This window comes from Aplysia californica, unplaced genomic scaffold (assembly GCF_000002075.1).
Source record: "Aplysia californica isolate F4 #8 unplaced genomic scaffold, AplCal3.0 scaffold00061, whole genome shotgun sequence".
Lineage (NCBI taxonomy): Eukaryota > Metazoa > Mollusca > Gastropoda > Aplysiida > Aplysiidae > Aplysia > Aplysia californica.
The window spans coordinates 1,369,492-1,387,868 of record NW_004797331.1 but is presented as its reverse complement, the minus strand read 5'-3'; the positions used below and the strand labels follow the sequence as shown (position 1 = coordinate 1,387,868).

Genomic DNA, 18,377 nt, shown 5'->3' with positions numbered 1-18,377 from the left:
CCACCCCCACCCCGACACACACACACACACACATCAATAAAGGAGAGGAAAGAGCAGAATATTTGTTTTCCTCACCCTCCATCCGGTCTACGTATTTGTGGAGTGTCACTAGCGGGAAATACAGCAGGCCGGCCTGCATGGGGACAACATCCAGAACGGTGTGGTGTTTGCCTTCCTTCATGGTGAACACACCTGAGGGTGGGGAGGAGAACAAACAAATACACATGTACAGTACATCATGGCATTGGTTGTCTCCTGGTTTTTCTATTTATAGAGAACAAATGTTTCTATTGAATGTTTCTAGTTATTAATTCAAGTTTCAATTTTATTGTGACCGTTAGTGAGTTTATATTGCATTCTATATTTTTAGCTAATGCATTGCCAGGCTCACTGCATGACTATTTTTCTCATAGAAATGTTTAAAGGGCTACATATACATTATGCATGATACTATGTTATACGTACACACACGTCCATAAATTTTTAAGGTGTGATAAGTGAATAGGTGAGAGAAAATCTCTGCAGTAAGCTGACAAAACACCTTATTTTTCATTTTGGCGCCAAAATTGCTTATTTTGCTAAATTGTTTATTTTGCTAAATTGCTTATTTTGCTAAATCAAAAGCCTGATCAGTTTCCCTACTTGTGTGAAAAAAAATCTAAGTCCAACTGTGACTAGATTTTGAATGAATTAGAACTCAAATTTCGGAATCGCTCTATTTTTAAATGGTTATTATGCTGACAAAATTTTTTTTTCTCAAAACTGCTGTGAAGAAAAAAAAGGCGTTTTGTCAGCTTACGGCAGATCTGTTTCTATAGAGACATCAAGGAGTCCACAACTCACCAGTGGTCTTCCCTCCGATGGCCCACACACTGCCGTTGGCCTTGACAGAGTAGGCCAGCTTGGTGCCCTCTGTGAGGTCAAGGTCAATCAACTGTTTGATGGTGATGTCCATAATGGCCGTCTCCCCTGTCATGCAAGCTTTGTCCTCCTCAATGCTGGACACAGCGTACGACAAAATGTACTGGGTCTGTACAGGGAAAAAACAAAAGAATACACAGTGCACTTTTCAGTAACTGTACATAAAAGAGGAGTATGGAACATACCTGAAAGTGCTCTTTGTAATCATACCGAAGAGTGGTGTAAGTAACTGTACCTGAAAGTGTGCATGGAGTAAGCCTACTTGAAAGTCAGTGTGGAGTAAACATACCTGAAAGTGGTTTGTTACCGGAAAAAGCTGTTTGTAACCACACTGGAGAGCAGTGTCAATAACCATACCTGAAAGTGAGCATAGAGTAAGCCTACTTGACAGTCTGGAATAAAGTATGCATACCTGAAGTACTGTTCAGAACAGGAAAGTGTTGTTTGTAACTGGAAAGTGCTGTTTGTACCCATACTGGGGAGCAGTATCAGTAACCATAACTGAAAGAGCGCTTGGAGTAAGCGTACCTGAGATTTGTGTTCGGAGTAAGCATACCTGAAAGTGCGCTTGGAGTAAGCGTACCTGATATTTGTGTATGGAGAAAGCATACCTGAAAGTGTGCATGGAGTAAGCGTACCTGAGATTCATGTATGGAGTATGCGTACTTGAGATTCGTGCATTGAGTAAGTGTACCTGAGATTCGTGTATGGAGTAAGCGTACCTGAAAGTCGTGTATGGAGCAGGAGTAGTCAGCCTGCCTGGCCTGGGGGCTGAGGTCGACCTGGCTGGCGTAGCAGCAGGAGAAAGAAAGGTCAAGGGCAGGCAGCACTGGCACGTTGCTGCTCATCAGCCACAGGAGGGAGCTGCTCTGGTGCTCGTTTACTAGCTGGATGGAAGCAACAACAGATCACAACCTCTTTTAGTTTTAGTAAGAAACTGACAGCACTTGCAACATAAATCGGTTGTATTATAAGTGCTGCAGATCAGTGTTACTAGAGAGTAACATACAAAGAACAGAAGGAGTAGAGATAAGGACGACAGATGTTTGATAGGAAAGATGGAGCAAACCACACCAGAGCACCCGTCAACCACCCACGATCACAAACTGAGAGAAAAAAATGACATCACCACGTTATATAATAATAATAATAATAAATAGCATTTATACTGCGCATTTCCATTTCCTAAAAGATGCTCAATGCGCATTACAATGAAAAAGACATCACATCTTAAAAATTAATCGACCTAAATGTGTACGTAAAACAAAGTATTATACATATAATATAAATGCATATGTGTAAAATTTTATACCAGAAAAACAGTCTCGCAGTGAGGTTGAAAATGTGTTCACTAAAAATATACAATGCAATATAAATTCACGAACAGTCAAAATACAGTTGAAACGTGAGTAACTAGAAACATTCATTAAAACATTAATTCTATACAGATAGAAAAACATTTCCACTCTATCTCTCTCTCTCTCTCTCTCTCTGTCTGTCTGTCTCTCTCTCTCTCCCTCTCTCTCTCTGTCTGTCTGTCTCTCTCTCTCTCCCTCTCTCTCTCTCTCTCTCTCTCTATCTCTCTCTCTCTTTCTCTCTCCCTCTCTCGCTATCTCTCTCTTTTCTCTCTCTATCTCTCTCTTTTTCTCTCTCTCATTCTCACTCGCTATTTCTTCAGTCTCACAGTCTGGCATACACATGCATATATATCACAGTACATCATTATGACAGGTATGCTTTTGTGAATAAAAAATGCTTCAGCTGATTTTTGAAAATGGAAATTGTTGGGGCAGATCTTATTTTATATGGGATTTCGTTCCATACCTGGGGACCAAAGAACAAAAAGGAACGCTCGCCGTATGTTTTGTAGTTTTGTTTTGGAGTTTTAAGAATTAGATTGTCAGAGGCTGATATAGCCACTGTCATATAGGCCACTGAGTACATTGCTGGGCCCAGCCATTTTGTGCCCATTCTTTTTGAGGAGTAGCATTATAATCGTATCAACTGCTTTGCATAAGATCCATCATATTATTATGACATTGAGAAAAGTAACATATCACAGTCTTACACTAAGCAGTCGTTATGAAAAGGAATGCAAAGCATGGATTAAGGTCCAGAACTGCTCTCTACTTTCAAATAGGCTGTTTATCCAATGACAAAGATTTCTATCTATTGATCCATTGAAGACAATATTGGAAGATGGTTGCTGAGCTCAAGGTTCTCACCAAAAGCTGTCCAGGTTTATTCATCAACTGCAGTTCCACATCACGACAGTCTGGTGTGTCCAGCTTGGGTTGTGACAGGGTAAAACAGGTCGCTGTTGTTCCGTGCACGACAATCTGGAAATATTTTCTGTAAAGACACAAAACGCTATTGTGTCAAACAATAACAAATGACGAGTAACACCTCAGAATAAGGAACAAGCTTCTAGGCTCAAACACACACAGAAGTTCTTTGTTAGTTGGAAGAGCCAGAATGAGTCACACACACACTCACTCACACAAGACACATTCACCCATATCCCCCCCCCCCCCCCCCCCCCCCACCCCGACACACACCAACACACCCAACAGCTTATTGTGCAGACCAACAAGTCGCTACCTTAGAATTACAAAGTTTGAATCTGCTCAGTAGATCTACCTAGCTTTGAGAAATTTGCCGTAAAATATTTGAAGTTTCACAATATGTCAAGCTTTTTTAAAAAGTAATTCTATGAATATTTTGATAATGACTCCATATAATCTTACAATTTTGATATAGAGCAGCTAGAATATTTGGTTTCTGACCTCATGGTCTTAGTAACTCAAAACAGCCAAAAATGTCAGATTTAACTGTGTACATTTGAGGAAGAGAAGTATTCAACATACTGTTTGCCAGCTGTGTAGACTTTGTGCACGATGTTGAACGGATGAACAAAAGTCACTTCCTGCTCCAGCGTCTGCTGCAGGGCCTCCACCATCACACTCATCTGAAACAAGATTAACAAAGACAAATTAAGTTGCTGTCATAAATCTAAAAATGCTTGTACCATACTCAAACACCAGCATTAACAATACCCCCTCCCCCTACCCCCTAAAACACAGCAAGAAACCAACATTAGAACTAAATACCATCATACTTTAAAAAAGCATTGTTAAGAACAGCTTCAAACACAATATACAATACTGACCCTAAAAAGAGTTCTCAAATTAAAAACACTACATTATAATGAAATTTACAACATAATTAATTCAAAAAGCTACATTATTGACACTGCCAGTTAATGACAAGCAGAACAAAAACTATCACTCACTCGGCTCATTTGAGTTTCCAACGCATCAAACTTGAGGTTCATGCACACGTTGACGGGGATCTCCAAGCTCTCGTATGCTCCGACTGACCCCACCATGATCCCCTTGTCCCCATCTCCCCCCTCCTCGGAAGACGTGATGCTGAAGTACGGGGTCGTTGTCACAGACAAAGCGCTTGCCTCGGTCAGGCCATGACTGCCACAAGTGAACTTCAGAACTGCCTCTTGCTCAATACCCGCAATAAATTTGTCTGTGAAATAAAACAACAATAAAAAATGAGTCCTTTCTCTGATGACTAAATATTGTTTGGAACTAGTAGAATTGTTGCTAAAAACTCACAGGAATTTACGCTATAAAGAAAAATTAAGCTAATTAAATAGATAAGTATGTGTACTGATGTTGACTTTTGTAAGACGATAATGTTTTCGAACAAAGAAAATAAGATATGCTTCATAAACAAAAAACTGAAGACAAAAAACATGATTGTGCAGTTCTAAATCTCCATCAATTCTCAGGGACTCGAGTTTTATTTGGACTGGCTACAGAGTGAATGTAAACAAAGCTATCACACAATAGTTTTGTACAAACTAAGTCAGCATATACCATTCATACGTATAAAAAAAAAAGACAGTGACTTGATTCCCATTAACACAACGTTTTGAGTAGACGAAAAGCATCTCACTCTACCCCTCCAGGCACTCAAAGCCAAATATATGCATACACACACAGAATCTCATACCCCCCCCCCTCCCAAATCTTTCTGCTTACACACACACAAACACATGCACATGTAAACTGAAAACTACCTCACCCCATCCTCCTACACAAATACATGCATGTGCACACAGAAACTCACTCCACCCCATCTTCCCTCAAACACACATAAACACATGCATATGCATAGAAAAACCTATCCTTTACTATCCTACTGCACACACACAAACATATGTGAGGCATTGTGGTAACATCAGGTGCTCGTCAAAATAACAAATTCAGAAAAACAGACATTTTTCAGTCAGTTTGGCAATTTTGGTTGAATTTTTGTTTTTTGGCTCGTCTTTTATGTCCATATAAAAACACATTTCCGAGTGAGGTATACTGAAACACGTTGATTAAAGGCAAAAAAATGTGTAAATTTTCTGTTTTCAAGGACTCTCAAGCTTTGGAAGTCGCCAGACTTTGGCGGCCATTTTCTCTTTAATTTTACCTATGAAACCAGGTGACCCCCACCTACTTCAATCCAAAATATCTCAACTTCTATTTAAGATAGAAGGGTAATTTTTTCATCAAAAGCAAGACAAGTGAATAAGTATTGAGATGAAACCAATAACTCCATATGTGCCAAAATTGATGAGTGCCTGTTTCCACTGAGTCGTAACACATATGTATATGCACACATATAAGCCTATCTCCCCTCATATAAACACATGCATTCCCACACAGAAACTACCATCCTTGAGATTTTGATAAACAATAATTCTATACAAGTCAAAGTCACAATAAAAGGGAACCGCTTCTGAAGATATGGACATTTCACACCATGGTACTGAGCCCAGGGGGAGCAGGATTAGCAACAACAACTGAAACAGAAAGAAAATCAAACCAAACTACATCGAAACGAGCACAGAACTTCGCTGGGCACCCAAAGTGAAAAAAAGAGAAAAGAAAGAAAGTTCATCCTAAAGAGAGAGGAAGAAAGATAGAGCGAGAGAAAAAGAAAGATTGTTTCATCAAAAAGAAAGAGTAGAAAAAAAAATAGTTTATCAAAAAGAGAGAGGAAGAAAGATACTTCATAAAAGAAAGAAAGAAAAAGAGATAGTGTTCATCAAAGAGGGACAGAGTGAAGAAAACAGAAAATTCACCAAAAAGAGAAGAAAAAGAAACATCTTTTGTTTCCAACCTGTGTGCTTCGGAGTCACGGTAAACGTTGAGGGAATACTGTCTACTCTGAAAACTGTCGCGAAGTCTGAAAGAGGTTTGAGGAGGTCCAGTGACTTGACCGACAGACACATCTGGTTCAGGCGGTAGACACCCTGTGCTGCTATCTGACGGTGAAAAAAGTAGAAAATTTAGCATCGTGAATTGCTAATTGACTGCCATGATACTCACATTTTGGCCTGTAACAGATTAGCGAAAGAGTAATGCTGAGGAGAAAAAGGACAGTCCGGCAACACCAAAGTAATTGTACCTGTAAAGGTTTTACACTCCCATCAAAGCAATTTAAATCATTTAGCAAGCGGTGTGCATCAACCCTGCCAGTCAGCTGAGTCAGGATCGACCAAGCCGAAGCGGGATACAATAATACAATATCTCCAGAGAAATATGGAGATATTTGATTTGAAAAAAAACCAACTTCCCCACTCCAGAAGTGTCACATCTAAGTGTGTAACATACCATGAGCCACAAAACCACAGTTGGAGTAGGCTGCAAGAGAAACAAATTATCCCAATATTCACCTTGCAGAGCCAAGTAAAGGAAACATGGCAGACAGAAAAAAAAGGTCAAGAGGAGAAAGAAGAGTGATATCTAATGGTAATGCCCTCCAAACCCAGCATTTTATGTGAAAAACAAAGTAAAAATTACAAAAACACCATTTTACTTTTCTTATTGGGTTTCATCAATTGCAAGTATAAATAGATACCTAGGTGGGGAGCGCAGGTTTAGTCCTGTCATCTCTATAAACTACAACTTTATAATTAAGTAAACCAAACTGAATAAATAAACTTTACACCCAAGTACACCATTTTCGATGTGAAAAACTTCACAGCCAAGTATGGCCAACCAAAAAATTTATAAAGCATTTCTATAGAGTATATCCCCACTCAACAGCTAGCGTTATGCGCTTTACAATCTACATTATTACCCAAGTACGGCCAATTAAATAAACAACTTTACACCTAAGTAAATCCAATTAAGTAAAGAAACTTCTCACCCAAGTACACCAACTCTGGTTAATAACTTCAAGACCGACATAATTCCCCACAACAACTTTGTCTCCTCACCTTTGCTGCAAAAGTCAGGTTGTTACGTCCAGGTTCCAGCAGAACGTTTTCTGTGAGAAAGCACAGAGAGTAGTCGTCCCTGACAACATTCTTGGTAGAGGACCCGGTGGAAGTTGCGCTGTCAGTCCTTTTCAACAACTCCCGGGCGTGTTCACAGCCCAGACCAGTGGCGATCAGTCGACCCTGGCGTCTCTCATATGTCTTTTGGAATGCGATCGTATCCGGAAGTTGTTTTGTCGCTGGCTGGAAGTTGAGAAGAAAGACAAATTTTTTAAAAACAACCCAAAACAAGCTCTGAAAACTCTTTGCATAGACAGGATGATATAAAAATCTCAACCTACCATAGAAAATGACATGAGCAAACCATTACAAATAATTCTCACATTCTATTTATCACAGTATCGTCAGGGTCATAACACATTTGTCAAAGTCATTTTTTGATAATTAGGAAAACTTGTTAAAACAGTGCATACCAAAGTAAACCTTATGATTTGAACAAAAGTGAGAATGTCTCAACATTTGGAATTTAAGAACACAGAACAAAATTGTACTTCATCGAGAATGTAAAACAAGTAACAGGCATTCTTACCATACCAATAACTAGGAACCAGAAAATAATGATACGAGTAATTGTGTTATGACAGTGAAGACAGTAGTAAGACAGAAATTTCATAGAAAAACAAGAAAACAAAGTATTCCATCAGTTGGAACAGTGGTAGAATGACAGTCTTCATACAAAAGAGCATACAATAATACCAAAAATAACTGAGTAGAGTTCCCACAGAGCCTCCCTGTTTTTCTTCAGTTTTTTTTGTCTACTCTTCTCATCTTTTTTTCTCATTCTTCCAATACTGATAACTCTTTATATTTATACAGGAAAACCTAAATATCTCAGCTTGTCACAGAAAACAAAATAGACAGACCTCTATTAATCACAATATAAAAAAAAAACACATACGAAATCCAAACAATGCTCCTAAAGAGAACTAACCGAGAAGTTAGCCATTTTGTCGAGAGTGATGTGTGTGGCGCTGGGCTGACGTCTGTGGTGTTTCTGAGGGGCGGCAGGTGGTGGCTGGCTATCCTCTGCTTGCTGTTTGCGCGTCTGTTTTTGCTGCAGCTGACGCTGGTCAAACATTACAGCTTCGTTTTCAGAACAAGCCACAATCGACACCTGCAGACAGAAGACAAACTTGGTGATTGCGTTGTATAAAAAAACCCAGATAATGATATAGATTTTTAGAGTTCTTTCAGGACTCATTAGGCCCTGTAGCACAGGAATTTGTCCTGGTGTTTGTTCCTGAGATTTTTAGTTTGCACACAGAATGCAATAGGCCCTTATAGACTTCCAGGTCAAATTTGATGAAGAAAAGCAGAGCACCGGCCAACATCATTTCCAGACGCGATTCAACATGATCATGCAGACTGGATCCATCTTTAGTTTAGTTTTAACAAGAGTTTTGCGACACTTGTAACACAGATATGATATATAAGGCTGAAGATTAGAGGTTAGTTAAGTTTAAGTTAAGAGTTTTATGGCACTTGCAACACAATTAGGTCATATAAGTGCTCAAGATTAGAAATGTTTCTAGAGAGTAATATACAAAGAAAAGAAGGAGAAGAGATAAGGACGATAGATGTTTGATAGAAAAGAAGAAAACAAACCACACTAGAGCACCCACCAACTACCCACCGGGCCCATCTGACTCATGGGCATTCATTGTTACCTTGAGGGAGTCCATGGAGATTGGTCGAGGGAAGTTACTGACCACACAGACACGGAGAGACAGCTCCTCATTCAGGCTGGCCTGCTCGGGCTGAAGCTCCAGACTCTCCATAAAGATCACCTGAGACGCTCGCATCTCCACACGCTCATCTGTCACAGGACACACAAGTGAAAGCACAATGTGGTTATGTCTGCTTTAGTAGAGGTTTTACGACGCTCGCAACTGCATAAGGTCATATGAGCGCCAGAAGATTAGAGGTGTTACAAGAGAGTAACAAACATAAAAAAGAAGGAGGGGAGATAAAGACGATAGATATTTGATAGGAAAGAAGAAGCAAACCACACCAGAGCACCCGCCAACTACCCACTCAATGTGGTTATTTCCTCCACAAATAAGTATACAGTCAATAAGAAAAAATATATCTTTATCGTCCAGATCCTGGCACATTGGTTTGGTGTTTCACCACGTACACACACATACACACACACACACGCACACACACAAACATGCACACACACGCAGGCTTACAGTCACATGCATAATATAAAATGAACAGTAATACAAACAAAAATAATGCTGAGACAATATTATGATTTAATTTCCACACACTCAACAGACACATGACATATATGTGGCGTTGGTGGCCTAGTGGTTAGGCTCTCGGACTCGCAACCGAGTTGCGAGTTCGAATCCTGTCAGGGGCCCGACGTTGTGTCCTTGGGAAAGGCACTTTACATGAATTTTCCTCACTTCACCCAGGTGGGAATGGGTACCCGGCTATAGACAGCGAAAGATCTTGTCAGTTTGTTAGTGTTTGAGCGCTTAATCAGCTGCTCGCACTGTATGCTTCCTGGGAAGCTGAGAATGTTTCGGAGTGTTCTATGGTCTGCTGGGGTAATAATATAGTGTAAAGCGCATAGAGCCTGCTGTTGAGCGGGGATATGCGCTATACAAATGCTATTTATTATTATTATATAAGTATACACTACTTTAGACCTGCCACTCTATGAAATCTAAAAATCAGGATCTCAGAGAGAAAACAGCGGGATTTCGTGAAAAAAATTGAGATCAATGACAAATTACCAAGGTGACAGTCAAGCTGACTTAAAAATGTTCCTGGGGTGTTCATACATCCATGTATAGACCTGTATAATATGCCCTGTGTGTGTGTGTGTGTGTGTGTGTGTGTGTGCGTGTGCGTGTGCGTGTGTATATGTGTGTGTGTGTGTGTGTGTGTGCGTGCGTGCGCATGTGTGTTATCAATATTTTTTAAAATCCTGAAGTATCACGCCAAGCACTCCTAGTCCAAGTATCTACATTCCCCCCCCCCCCCCCAATAAGTCCAGAAAGACACTTCAACCAGTGTGCATGAACTTAAGTTGACCCCGTCAATGGTACAGACAGTCCCCAACACACGCAGAACTCACACACCGAAGTCATGTCACATGATGCGAACGCGCGATTGAAACAGTTTCACTAACAGGTTTTGATGATGGGCCAGACTAACCAAAACTCGAACAAAGTACAGCTTGTTTTGAAAGTAACAGCAGAACTCCTAATAATATTGATCACTTGTATATATTCGCAATTGAAACAGTTATCAGGCCATAATCGGAGAATTCTGAGTGGGAACAAAAGCAAAAGTAGATCTTGAGAAAGTCCCAAGTCGGAATATCAAATCGATACTACTTCCATTAGGCCTATAGCTGAAATAACACACGTTAGAAAAGATCCAACACAACTTGGAGTGAATCAACAACTAAATCCGGCATCACTATTTTGCAAAATAATAGTGCTCGGGTTCCTGCTGACAAAAAGTTTAACAGGTGCTTCCTGCGACACAAAATAAGGCAGAGTAAATTTTAGAAAAATCCGGCGCAACAGAAGGAAATAATTTTTTTAAATTGGGATATGCGCGATCCAAATCAGGAAAATCGGGATGCTTGAAATTTGGGGAAACAAATCTGGATATCCCGATTAAATCGGGATGAGTGGCAGGTCTGACACATGACATACAAATATACAGACAACGCGTTTATTTCCATACACTCACCTGACACATGATGCACAAGTATACAGAAAATTGATATATTTTTAGAGCGCCTCACTAGTAGGTGTTTTTATACCCCCATCGACACAATTTAGATTATTTGATAGGCAAGCCTCCTACCTTGCCTGTCAGGGCCAACCCAGGCTGAAAGGGATACAAAATCCCAGTAGAAAAATACTTGAAAAAAATTCTCCCCACTCGGGAATACAACTTGGGTCGTCGGTATGCCACAACAAAGCGCCTTGCTCCACATACGCCAGTCTTAGTGAGTAAAGTGTCCATTTCATTAGAGTAAAAAGACGCATCGAGACACTTATGGTTATTTAGTACTTGGAAAAGCAAGAGAGATGGACAGAAACAACAGTGAAGAATAAGAAGTAGGACCTACCAGAAGAGGTCCTCCAAACACATATCTGCAACTGGTGGGACTACATAAACTCCTGATGTTGATGAGAACATATGACTCACACATAGCACTAGTGATAACGCTTTATCTATTGAGACACTAGAAAGCTATGTTTGAGTGCTGTTTTAGCCTCTTTCTTTTCTGTCTTTCAATTCATTTTTCCTTCCATATCCGTGTATCCTGGATCTAAAATTTTCACACCAGGAATTCTTTAACCATGGAACTGTAATCAACCCCCCTCCCCCCCCCCACACACCCCACATGTCTTCCAAAATTAATACCCCCCAAAAAAGAAAGAAAGAAAAAAAAATTCAAGGGATCCGTATAGACAGATGTAGATTGTGAAGTGAAGACCATTGTGAGAGATGAATTACACACCAGATGATACAGAGTCCAAGGTTTTCACAGTCTCCTCAAAATATTTCTCCTTCTCTGCCATCGTGATGTGCGGGCTGCAGGCAATGTGGCAACACGTCTTCAAGTATCTGGAGGCAACATTCACATAAATCATGATCAATCCTCTCACTGCTTTGTCTGATGAAAAAAATGTTTTCGCACAAATCATTGAGCCTGAGAATATTTCTGTCGAACTTTTTGGGCTTTTTTTCCCCAAGGTAGTAACAATGGGTTTTAAGTTCTCATATTATAATGGGAGGACAAGAAAAGTCTGAACAACAAATGTATAATTAGAGTGTTACTTACACTCAACAAAAACAAATCCAAGTTTAAAACACCACTTTAAATAAACACTTTGGTAACGCATGACATTTTTCAATAGCGAATGCTTGATGGATATTGTTATTTTGTTTTGTTGTAGTCATATGTTTGAAAAACCGCTCTGCCCGTCTTTCCCAAGGCCCGCTCATGTTTGGTAATACATGACATATTTCACTAACGTATGCTCTTTTCAAAGTCTACATGATCCATTCAATCACATGAGAAGTCAGTCAGTTGTTTCAGAACATGTTCACTTGAACCTACGCCATGCAAGCCAATGGCATCTATGAAAACTTTGCTGACCTTGTTTTGGCAATATTGAAAAATAATTTTCAAAGAAAACCAAGATTTTATTTCCTGTATAAATTTGTTTTGGCGTCATCACTATCATTTTAAAAAGTTGACCAACTTCACTCTTTACCCTTGTAATGCAGTCCTTAGTAATAGAGTCCGAGTCTAGGGTCGAAAACACAATGCATCTACTCTCTGACCCCATCGATGTCCACATGCAATAATATAAAAGTGATGAACCTGGTACATCAAAGCAAACAACCCTATAAAATTGTGTACTTTCATCAGCCTTCGTTACATATAACATACTTGAGTCACGATGTGGTGGAATCAGGCCTACATCAATTTTTGGACATATGGAGTTAATGGTATAATCTTAGCCTGTTCTTTTGCCTTGCTTTTGATGAAAAATTACCCATGTACCTCGACGAGAAGTCGAGATATTTGCAATTGAAGGAGGTGGGGGTAACTTGGTGTAAGAGGTAATATTAGCGAGAAAATGTTTGCCAAAGATTGGTGATTTTCAAAACTTCAGTGTCCCTTGAAACTGCAAATTTTTTTTTTCTGCCTTTGACCAAAGTTTTCAGTAAACCCACACCGAATTATTTTGAAATAAATATAAATTATATAAAGGGTAAAGGCCCAAATTTTTTTAAATCAATGAAAATAGACCCATAGGCAGAAAAATGTCAGTTTCTTCAATTTTATTTTTTTGACAAGGGCCTGATTCCACCATAAAGCAACACATTTGGTTCCTTCTGTATTTTGGTCACTTTGACAGAGGTTAACAACTCACTTATTAGGTTCCTTCAGTAACTCCTGACATTTAGCTAGCTTGACCATTGTTCCATCTGCTAGGTAGTGCCATCCCTCCTGTTGGTGCATGCAGATAGACTCCAGCAGGAAATTCTCTGCTTTTGCAGGCTCTTTGATTTTCCTGAAAAGGAAAAAATTATCAAATGAGAATGAGAGCAAGAGTTGCAACAAAAATTTCAAATGACTGATTTATTGATAGTAAATGATCTACATCCTTGTTGAAACAATTTGGATGATTACGGAGATAGGCTGCTTTGACCCTCCCACTTAGGAGGGGAGCCTGAGAAAGATACAACTTCTCATAAGACAAGACGAAGATACAGTCAAACCTACTAAAATGACAACCTGCATAAGACAATCACCTGTGCAAACTGAAAAGAACCTCCCTTGCATATTTTTAAACATTAGAATGACACTGTGTAAGATCCCCAACTGTCTAATATAGCCACTTTTCTCCTTGACAATGGGTGGGTGTCTTAGACATTCGACACTTGAAAACTTACATGTAAAACTCTGCAAGTTCCAAGCCAATCATCCTGGCAGAGCGATACCTTCCAATGTACTTGTATGTACCCATGGCCTGCTCACACATTTCCTGAAAAGATAGTTCACATTGTGAGGGATTGGAAAAGAGACTAAAGGACATTTTATCTGTTTGTTTGTTTGACTAAAGAGAAGCACATCGACTCAGTTATGGTCATTTAGTGCAGGGAAACAGAAAGACAGAAATAACAGTGGAAAAGAATAAAACTAGGACCTACCAGTGGCTCCCTCCAATCTTCCGCTAAAGACATAAAAATAAAGATCGAGCCATACAAATGCAAGCAGTTAAGGACAACATCGGAGTAACCCAAGAAGGAGTTCTTGTCAGCTGCTGCCATCACTTCCCTACTTGCGTCTGTAGTGCAATGGATAGACTTTTCAATGTTACATGCTGCAGATGTGGGTTCCATTCCCTTATGGGGAGGTTTTATATGGAGTGTCTCCGTCTATCTGTCTGTTGGGATGTTGTGTCCAACTCAGTTTGGCTTGACCCTGACAGGTAGGGTTGAAGTAGTCAACATTATTTTAGTAAAAACAGACACATAGACACAATAACGGTCATTTGGTCGCTTTTAAGCACAAGGGGGTTATCCCGAAAAATGCTGCTTTGAGAAAATTAAATGTAAAGCTTTTGCCCCTTGTTCAGTTTCTTTAAAAGACAAGGAGAGTTTTCTCTTTAACCAAACAAACATACACACCAATTAAACCAAACATCTCCTAAAGGTAGGGCAATGCCTACTTTTTGTGTAGGTCGAGATTTTTGGGGCCCCGAAATCTGGGTTAGCCCGCTTGTCCTTAAAAGCCACCATTTAGTACTAAGAAAAAAGTAAGACGGTCAGATAGACAGACGACAAACAAAAACAACCGAGGGAAATAAAAGAGGTAGGAGCTGCCAGAGCCACACTTCAACCACCCACAAGAACAGATTAAGTCAATGGTTACACAGAAAAAGAAAAGGTAGGAGCAGACCACAGGCTTGGGCCCACAAGCCATCAACAACTTACCAGATAATGTCTTTTAAATGACTCGGGTGAGGAGAGGGAAGCTCTCAGCTTGTCAACTGGCTTCTTGTCAGACGGAGCTACAAGAGAAAAGAAACATTTTGGTGTGTAAGAAAAAGGTTTAGTAAGACTTTTATGGCACTTGCAACACAATTAGGTCATATAAGAGCTAAAGATTAAAGGTGTTATAAGAGAGCACCATACGCAAAAAAAAGAAAGAGGAGAAAGAAGGACAATAGACGTTAGATAGGAAAGAAGGACCAAACCATACCAGACAGAGCACTCACAAACCACCTATGTGTAAGAGAAAGTGACAGGTAAGTCATCATACAGGTACATACATAAAGTTCCAGCTTAGTCAGCATACACATTCATAAACTGTGTACCAACTTTATAATCATGCAACTTCAAAATGAATGGGAATTTCTCAAATTATGTGCAAATGCAATAGGTCCAAAAATCAATTCACATTGAGATCGAGCTATTTGAGATCAAATATTTCCACAACCGCTCAACACACACACACACACACACACACATTCATATGCACAAACACACACACACACACACACACACACACAGACATACAAACTGCAATGTACAAAGTCCTGGAAGAGATTCCCAAGCCAGACACACATACAGACACAAACAAACACGCTTAAAGACACACAAACAACACACATTCAAAGACACACAATCTACAACATACAGAAAAGTTTAGCAACATATATATATACACACAAACAACAAAGTACATACACACACACAGACACACAAACAAAAGTATTGGCAACACATATACACACAAACAACAATTTAGTTTTAGTAAGAGTTTTACCGCACCGGACCATCAATGATTTATTTATAGAGGCACCAGCCATCCATGTCCAGGTGCTGTTTTAGCCAGTTTTACCGCACTTGCAACACAATAAGGTCGTATGAACCCCAGAAGATTAGAGCTGGTGTTACAAGAGAGTAACAAATATAAAAAAGAAGAAGGGGAGATAAGGACGATAGATGTTTGATAGGAAAGAAGGAGCAAACCACACCAGAGCACCCGCCAACCACCCGCCAAAAAGTTTGGCAACAAATATACACACAAACTACAATGTACACACACAGACACAGACACACAAATAAACACACATGCACAGGCACACATACACAAACACAGACAAACAAAACACAATTTGCACATAAAGTTTCAGCTGTTTTGGCATCACATACACACACAAACTATAATGCACACACACATGAACATAGACATAGACACACAACAAACACACATGCACAGACACACATACACAAACACAGAAAAACAAAACTTAACTTACACAGCCTCAGCTCAGTTTTGGTATTGCAAATACACACAAACTATAATGTACACAAACATAGACATAGATACAAACAAACACATATGTGCACACACACACATACACAAACATAGACAACCCAACAAAACTTACACGCTGTTTTAGCTCTGATCTGGCTACATACAAACACACTGTACACACACACAGACACACAAATAAAAACACATTTACATACACAAACACACACAAACAAAACACAACTCACACAAAGTCTCCGCTGTAATGCCCATGCCCGACACCAGATCCACCACCAAACTCAGCTGATCAGACGTCGGCACCAGACCAGGCATCAGACTACACAGATGACCTAGTTCTCGAAGCTACGAGAGAAGGAAAAACAGACATGTCAAATATGTGTGTCGTCACGGCTCCAAAAGAGCTATGAGGAAAGGAGAGAGTGAAAGAGAAAGTTGTCTTCACACCTTCTTATGAGCAAAATCCCATAGGTTGGCTGTGCAAAGAGCAAACTTTTCATCCAGCTGTGTGCCGTGGTGCAGCTCGCAGGCGTTGAGAACCTCTAGACAGCTGAGAAACACCCAACAGGACAATGCCCCGTCTGGTATCTGGACCTGTAGGGACAGCAACGAAATCTTAACTCAAAAATTTAAAATTAATAAAGCAATCCAAACCTTTAAACTACAAAAAACATGAACACAAAACACACACCTAACAAACTCTTCACTTGTACCGAAACCTTCAGCACAACAAGAAAAACATAAGACATCAAACCTTAATCAAAACAAAATCTTTGTCCAAACAAACCTAAATCTATACAAAACTTAAAACATAAAAGTACATTTCAACAAAGCCTTAACTAAACCGAACTGTTACCTTTACACATGATCTCTTTTTTGTTTTAGTAGAGGTTTTACGGCGCTTGCAACTGCATAAGATCATATGAATGCCAGAAGATTAGAGGTGTTACAAGAGAGCAACAAACATAAAAAAGAAGAAGGGGAGATAAAGGCGATAGATGTTTGATAGGAAAGAAGAAGCAAATCACACCAGAGCACCCGCCAACCACCCACACATGATCTCTGCCACTACAACTTAAAAAGAACAAGAAGAATACTAACAACAATTTTTAAAAAAATACTACCACTACCAATGGCAACAGCACCAGCTACAAGACAAACTCAAATCTCTATGGCCTTCATCTCCACTACTGTGTGGCCCCCTCCTGCCACCATAACCAACAACAAAAACAACAAACAATGACACCCCGCTCCCCTCCAATTGCTTCATCTTAACACTGAGAGGTAAATATAGCTGAGAGCACAGGAGGCCACCTCCCACGCCACCTCCCACAACCACAAACACCACGACCACCAAGAGGCTACTTCCCACTATCACCACCAGTATCATCAACAACAACAACAACAATAACAACTACAAGAACAACAACAACACCATCAACTCTACTCACCTCCAACAATGGCTTCATCTTAACACTGAGAGGTAAATGTAGCTGAGAGCACAGGAGGCCACCTCCCACAACCACAAACACCACGACCACCAAGAGGCTACTTCCCACTATCACCACCAGTATCATCAACAACAACAACAACAATTACAACTACAAGAACAACAACAACACCATCAACTCTACTCACCTCCAACAATGGCTTCATCTTAACACTGAGAGGTAAATGTAGCTGAGAGCACAGGAGGCCACCTCCCACAACCACAAACACCACGACCACCAAGAGGCTACTTCCCACTATCACCACCATTATCAACAACAACAACAACAATAACAACTACAAGAACAACAACAACACCATCAACTCTACTCACCTCCAACAATGGCTTCATCTCACCACTATCTGGTAAATGTAGCTGAGAGCACTGGCAGCCACCTCCAACAACTACTAACACCACCACCACCATCGACAACAACGCCACCACCACCATCACCTTTTTAGTTTTAGTAGAGGTTTTACGGCACTTGCAACTGCATACGGTCATATGAGCGCCAGAAGATTAGAGGTGTAACAAGAGAGTAACAAACATAAAAAAGAAGAAGGGGAGATAAGGACGATAGATGTTTGATAGGAAAGAAGAAGCAAACTACACCAGAGCACCCGCCAACCACCCACCCACCATCACCACCAAGAAGCCACTTCTCACAACCACCATAATCAAAAACAACAACAATAACACAAACAACCCCCCACTTAGCTTCGATGCCTTCATCTTCGTCACTATGAGGTAGAGACAGCTGAGAGCCGAGGAGGGTG

The 18,377-nt window shown here is 40.1% G+C and overlaps 1 protein-coding gene across 1 annotated transcript in view; it reads right to left on the bottom strand.

Moving 5' to 3' along the window:
* Window positions 1-18,377, bottom strand: part of LOC101864513 (trafficking protein particle complex subunit 10) — a 27,938-nt gene that overhangs the window by 1,824 nt on the left and 7,737 nt on the right. Inside the window, exons 8-23 of the mRNA XM_005093286.3 lie at window positions 16,560-16,706; window positions 16,343-16,457; window positions 14,768-14,844; window positions 13,724-13,815; window positions 13,201-13,341; window positions 11,775-11,881; window positions 8,941-9,089; window positions 8,205-8,387; window positions 7,214-7,456; window positions 6,112-6,256; window positions 4,214-4,461; window positions 3,789-3,889; window positions 3,147-3,273; window positions 1,644-1,808; window positions 844-1,030; window positions 76-192 (exon numbers count right to left, since the gene is read on the bottom strand). Of these exons, the coding sequence (XP_005093343.1) occupies window positions 76-192; window positions 844-1,030; window positions 1,644-1,808; window positions 3,147-3,273; window positions 3,789-3,889; window positions 4,214-4,461; window positions 6,112-6,256; window positions 7,214-7,456; window positions 8,205-8,387; window positions 8,941-9,089; window positions 11,775-11,881; window positions 13,201-13,341; window positions 13,724-13,815; window positions 14,768-14,844; window positions 16,343-16,457; window positions 16,560-16,706 (2,344 nt within the window). The remainder of the gene's footprint in view (window positions 1-75; window positions 193-843; window positions 1,031-1,643; window positions 1,809-3,146; window positions 3,274-3,788; window positions 3,890-4,213; window positions 4,462-6,111; window positions 6,257-7,213; window positions 7,457-8,204; window positions 8,388-8,940; window positions 9,090-11,774; window positions 11,882-13,200; window positions 13,342-13,723; window positions 13,816-14,767; window positions 14,845-16,342; window positions 16,458-16,559; window positions 16,707-18,377) is intronic.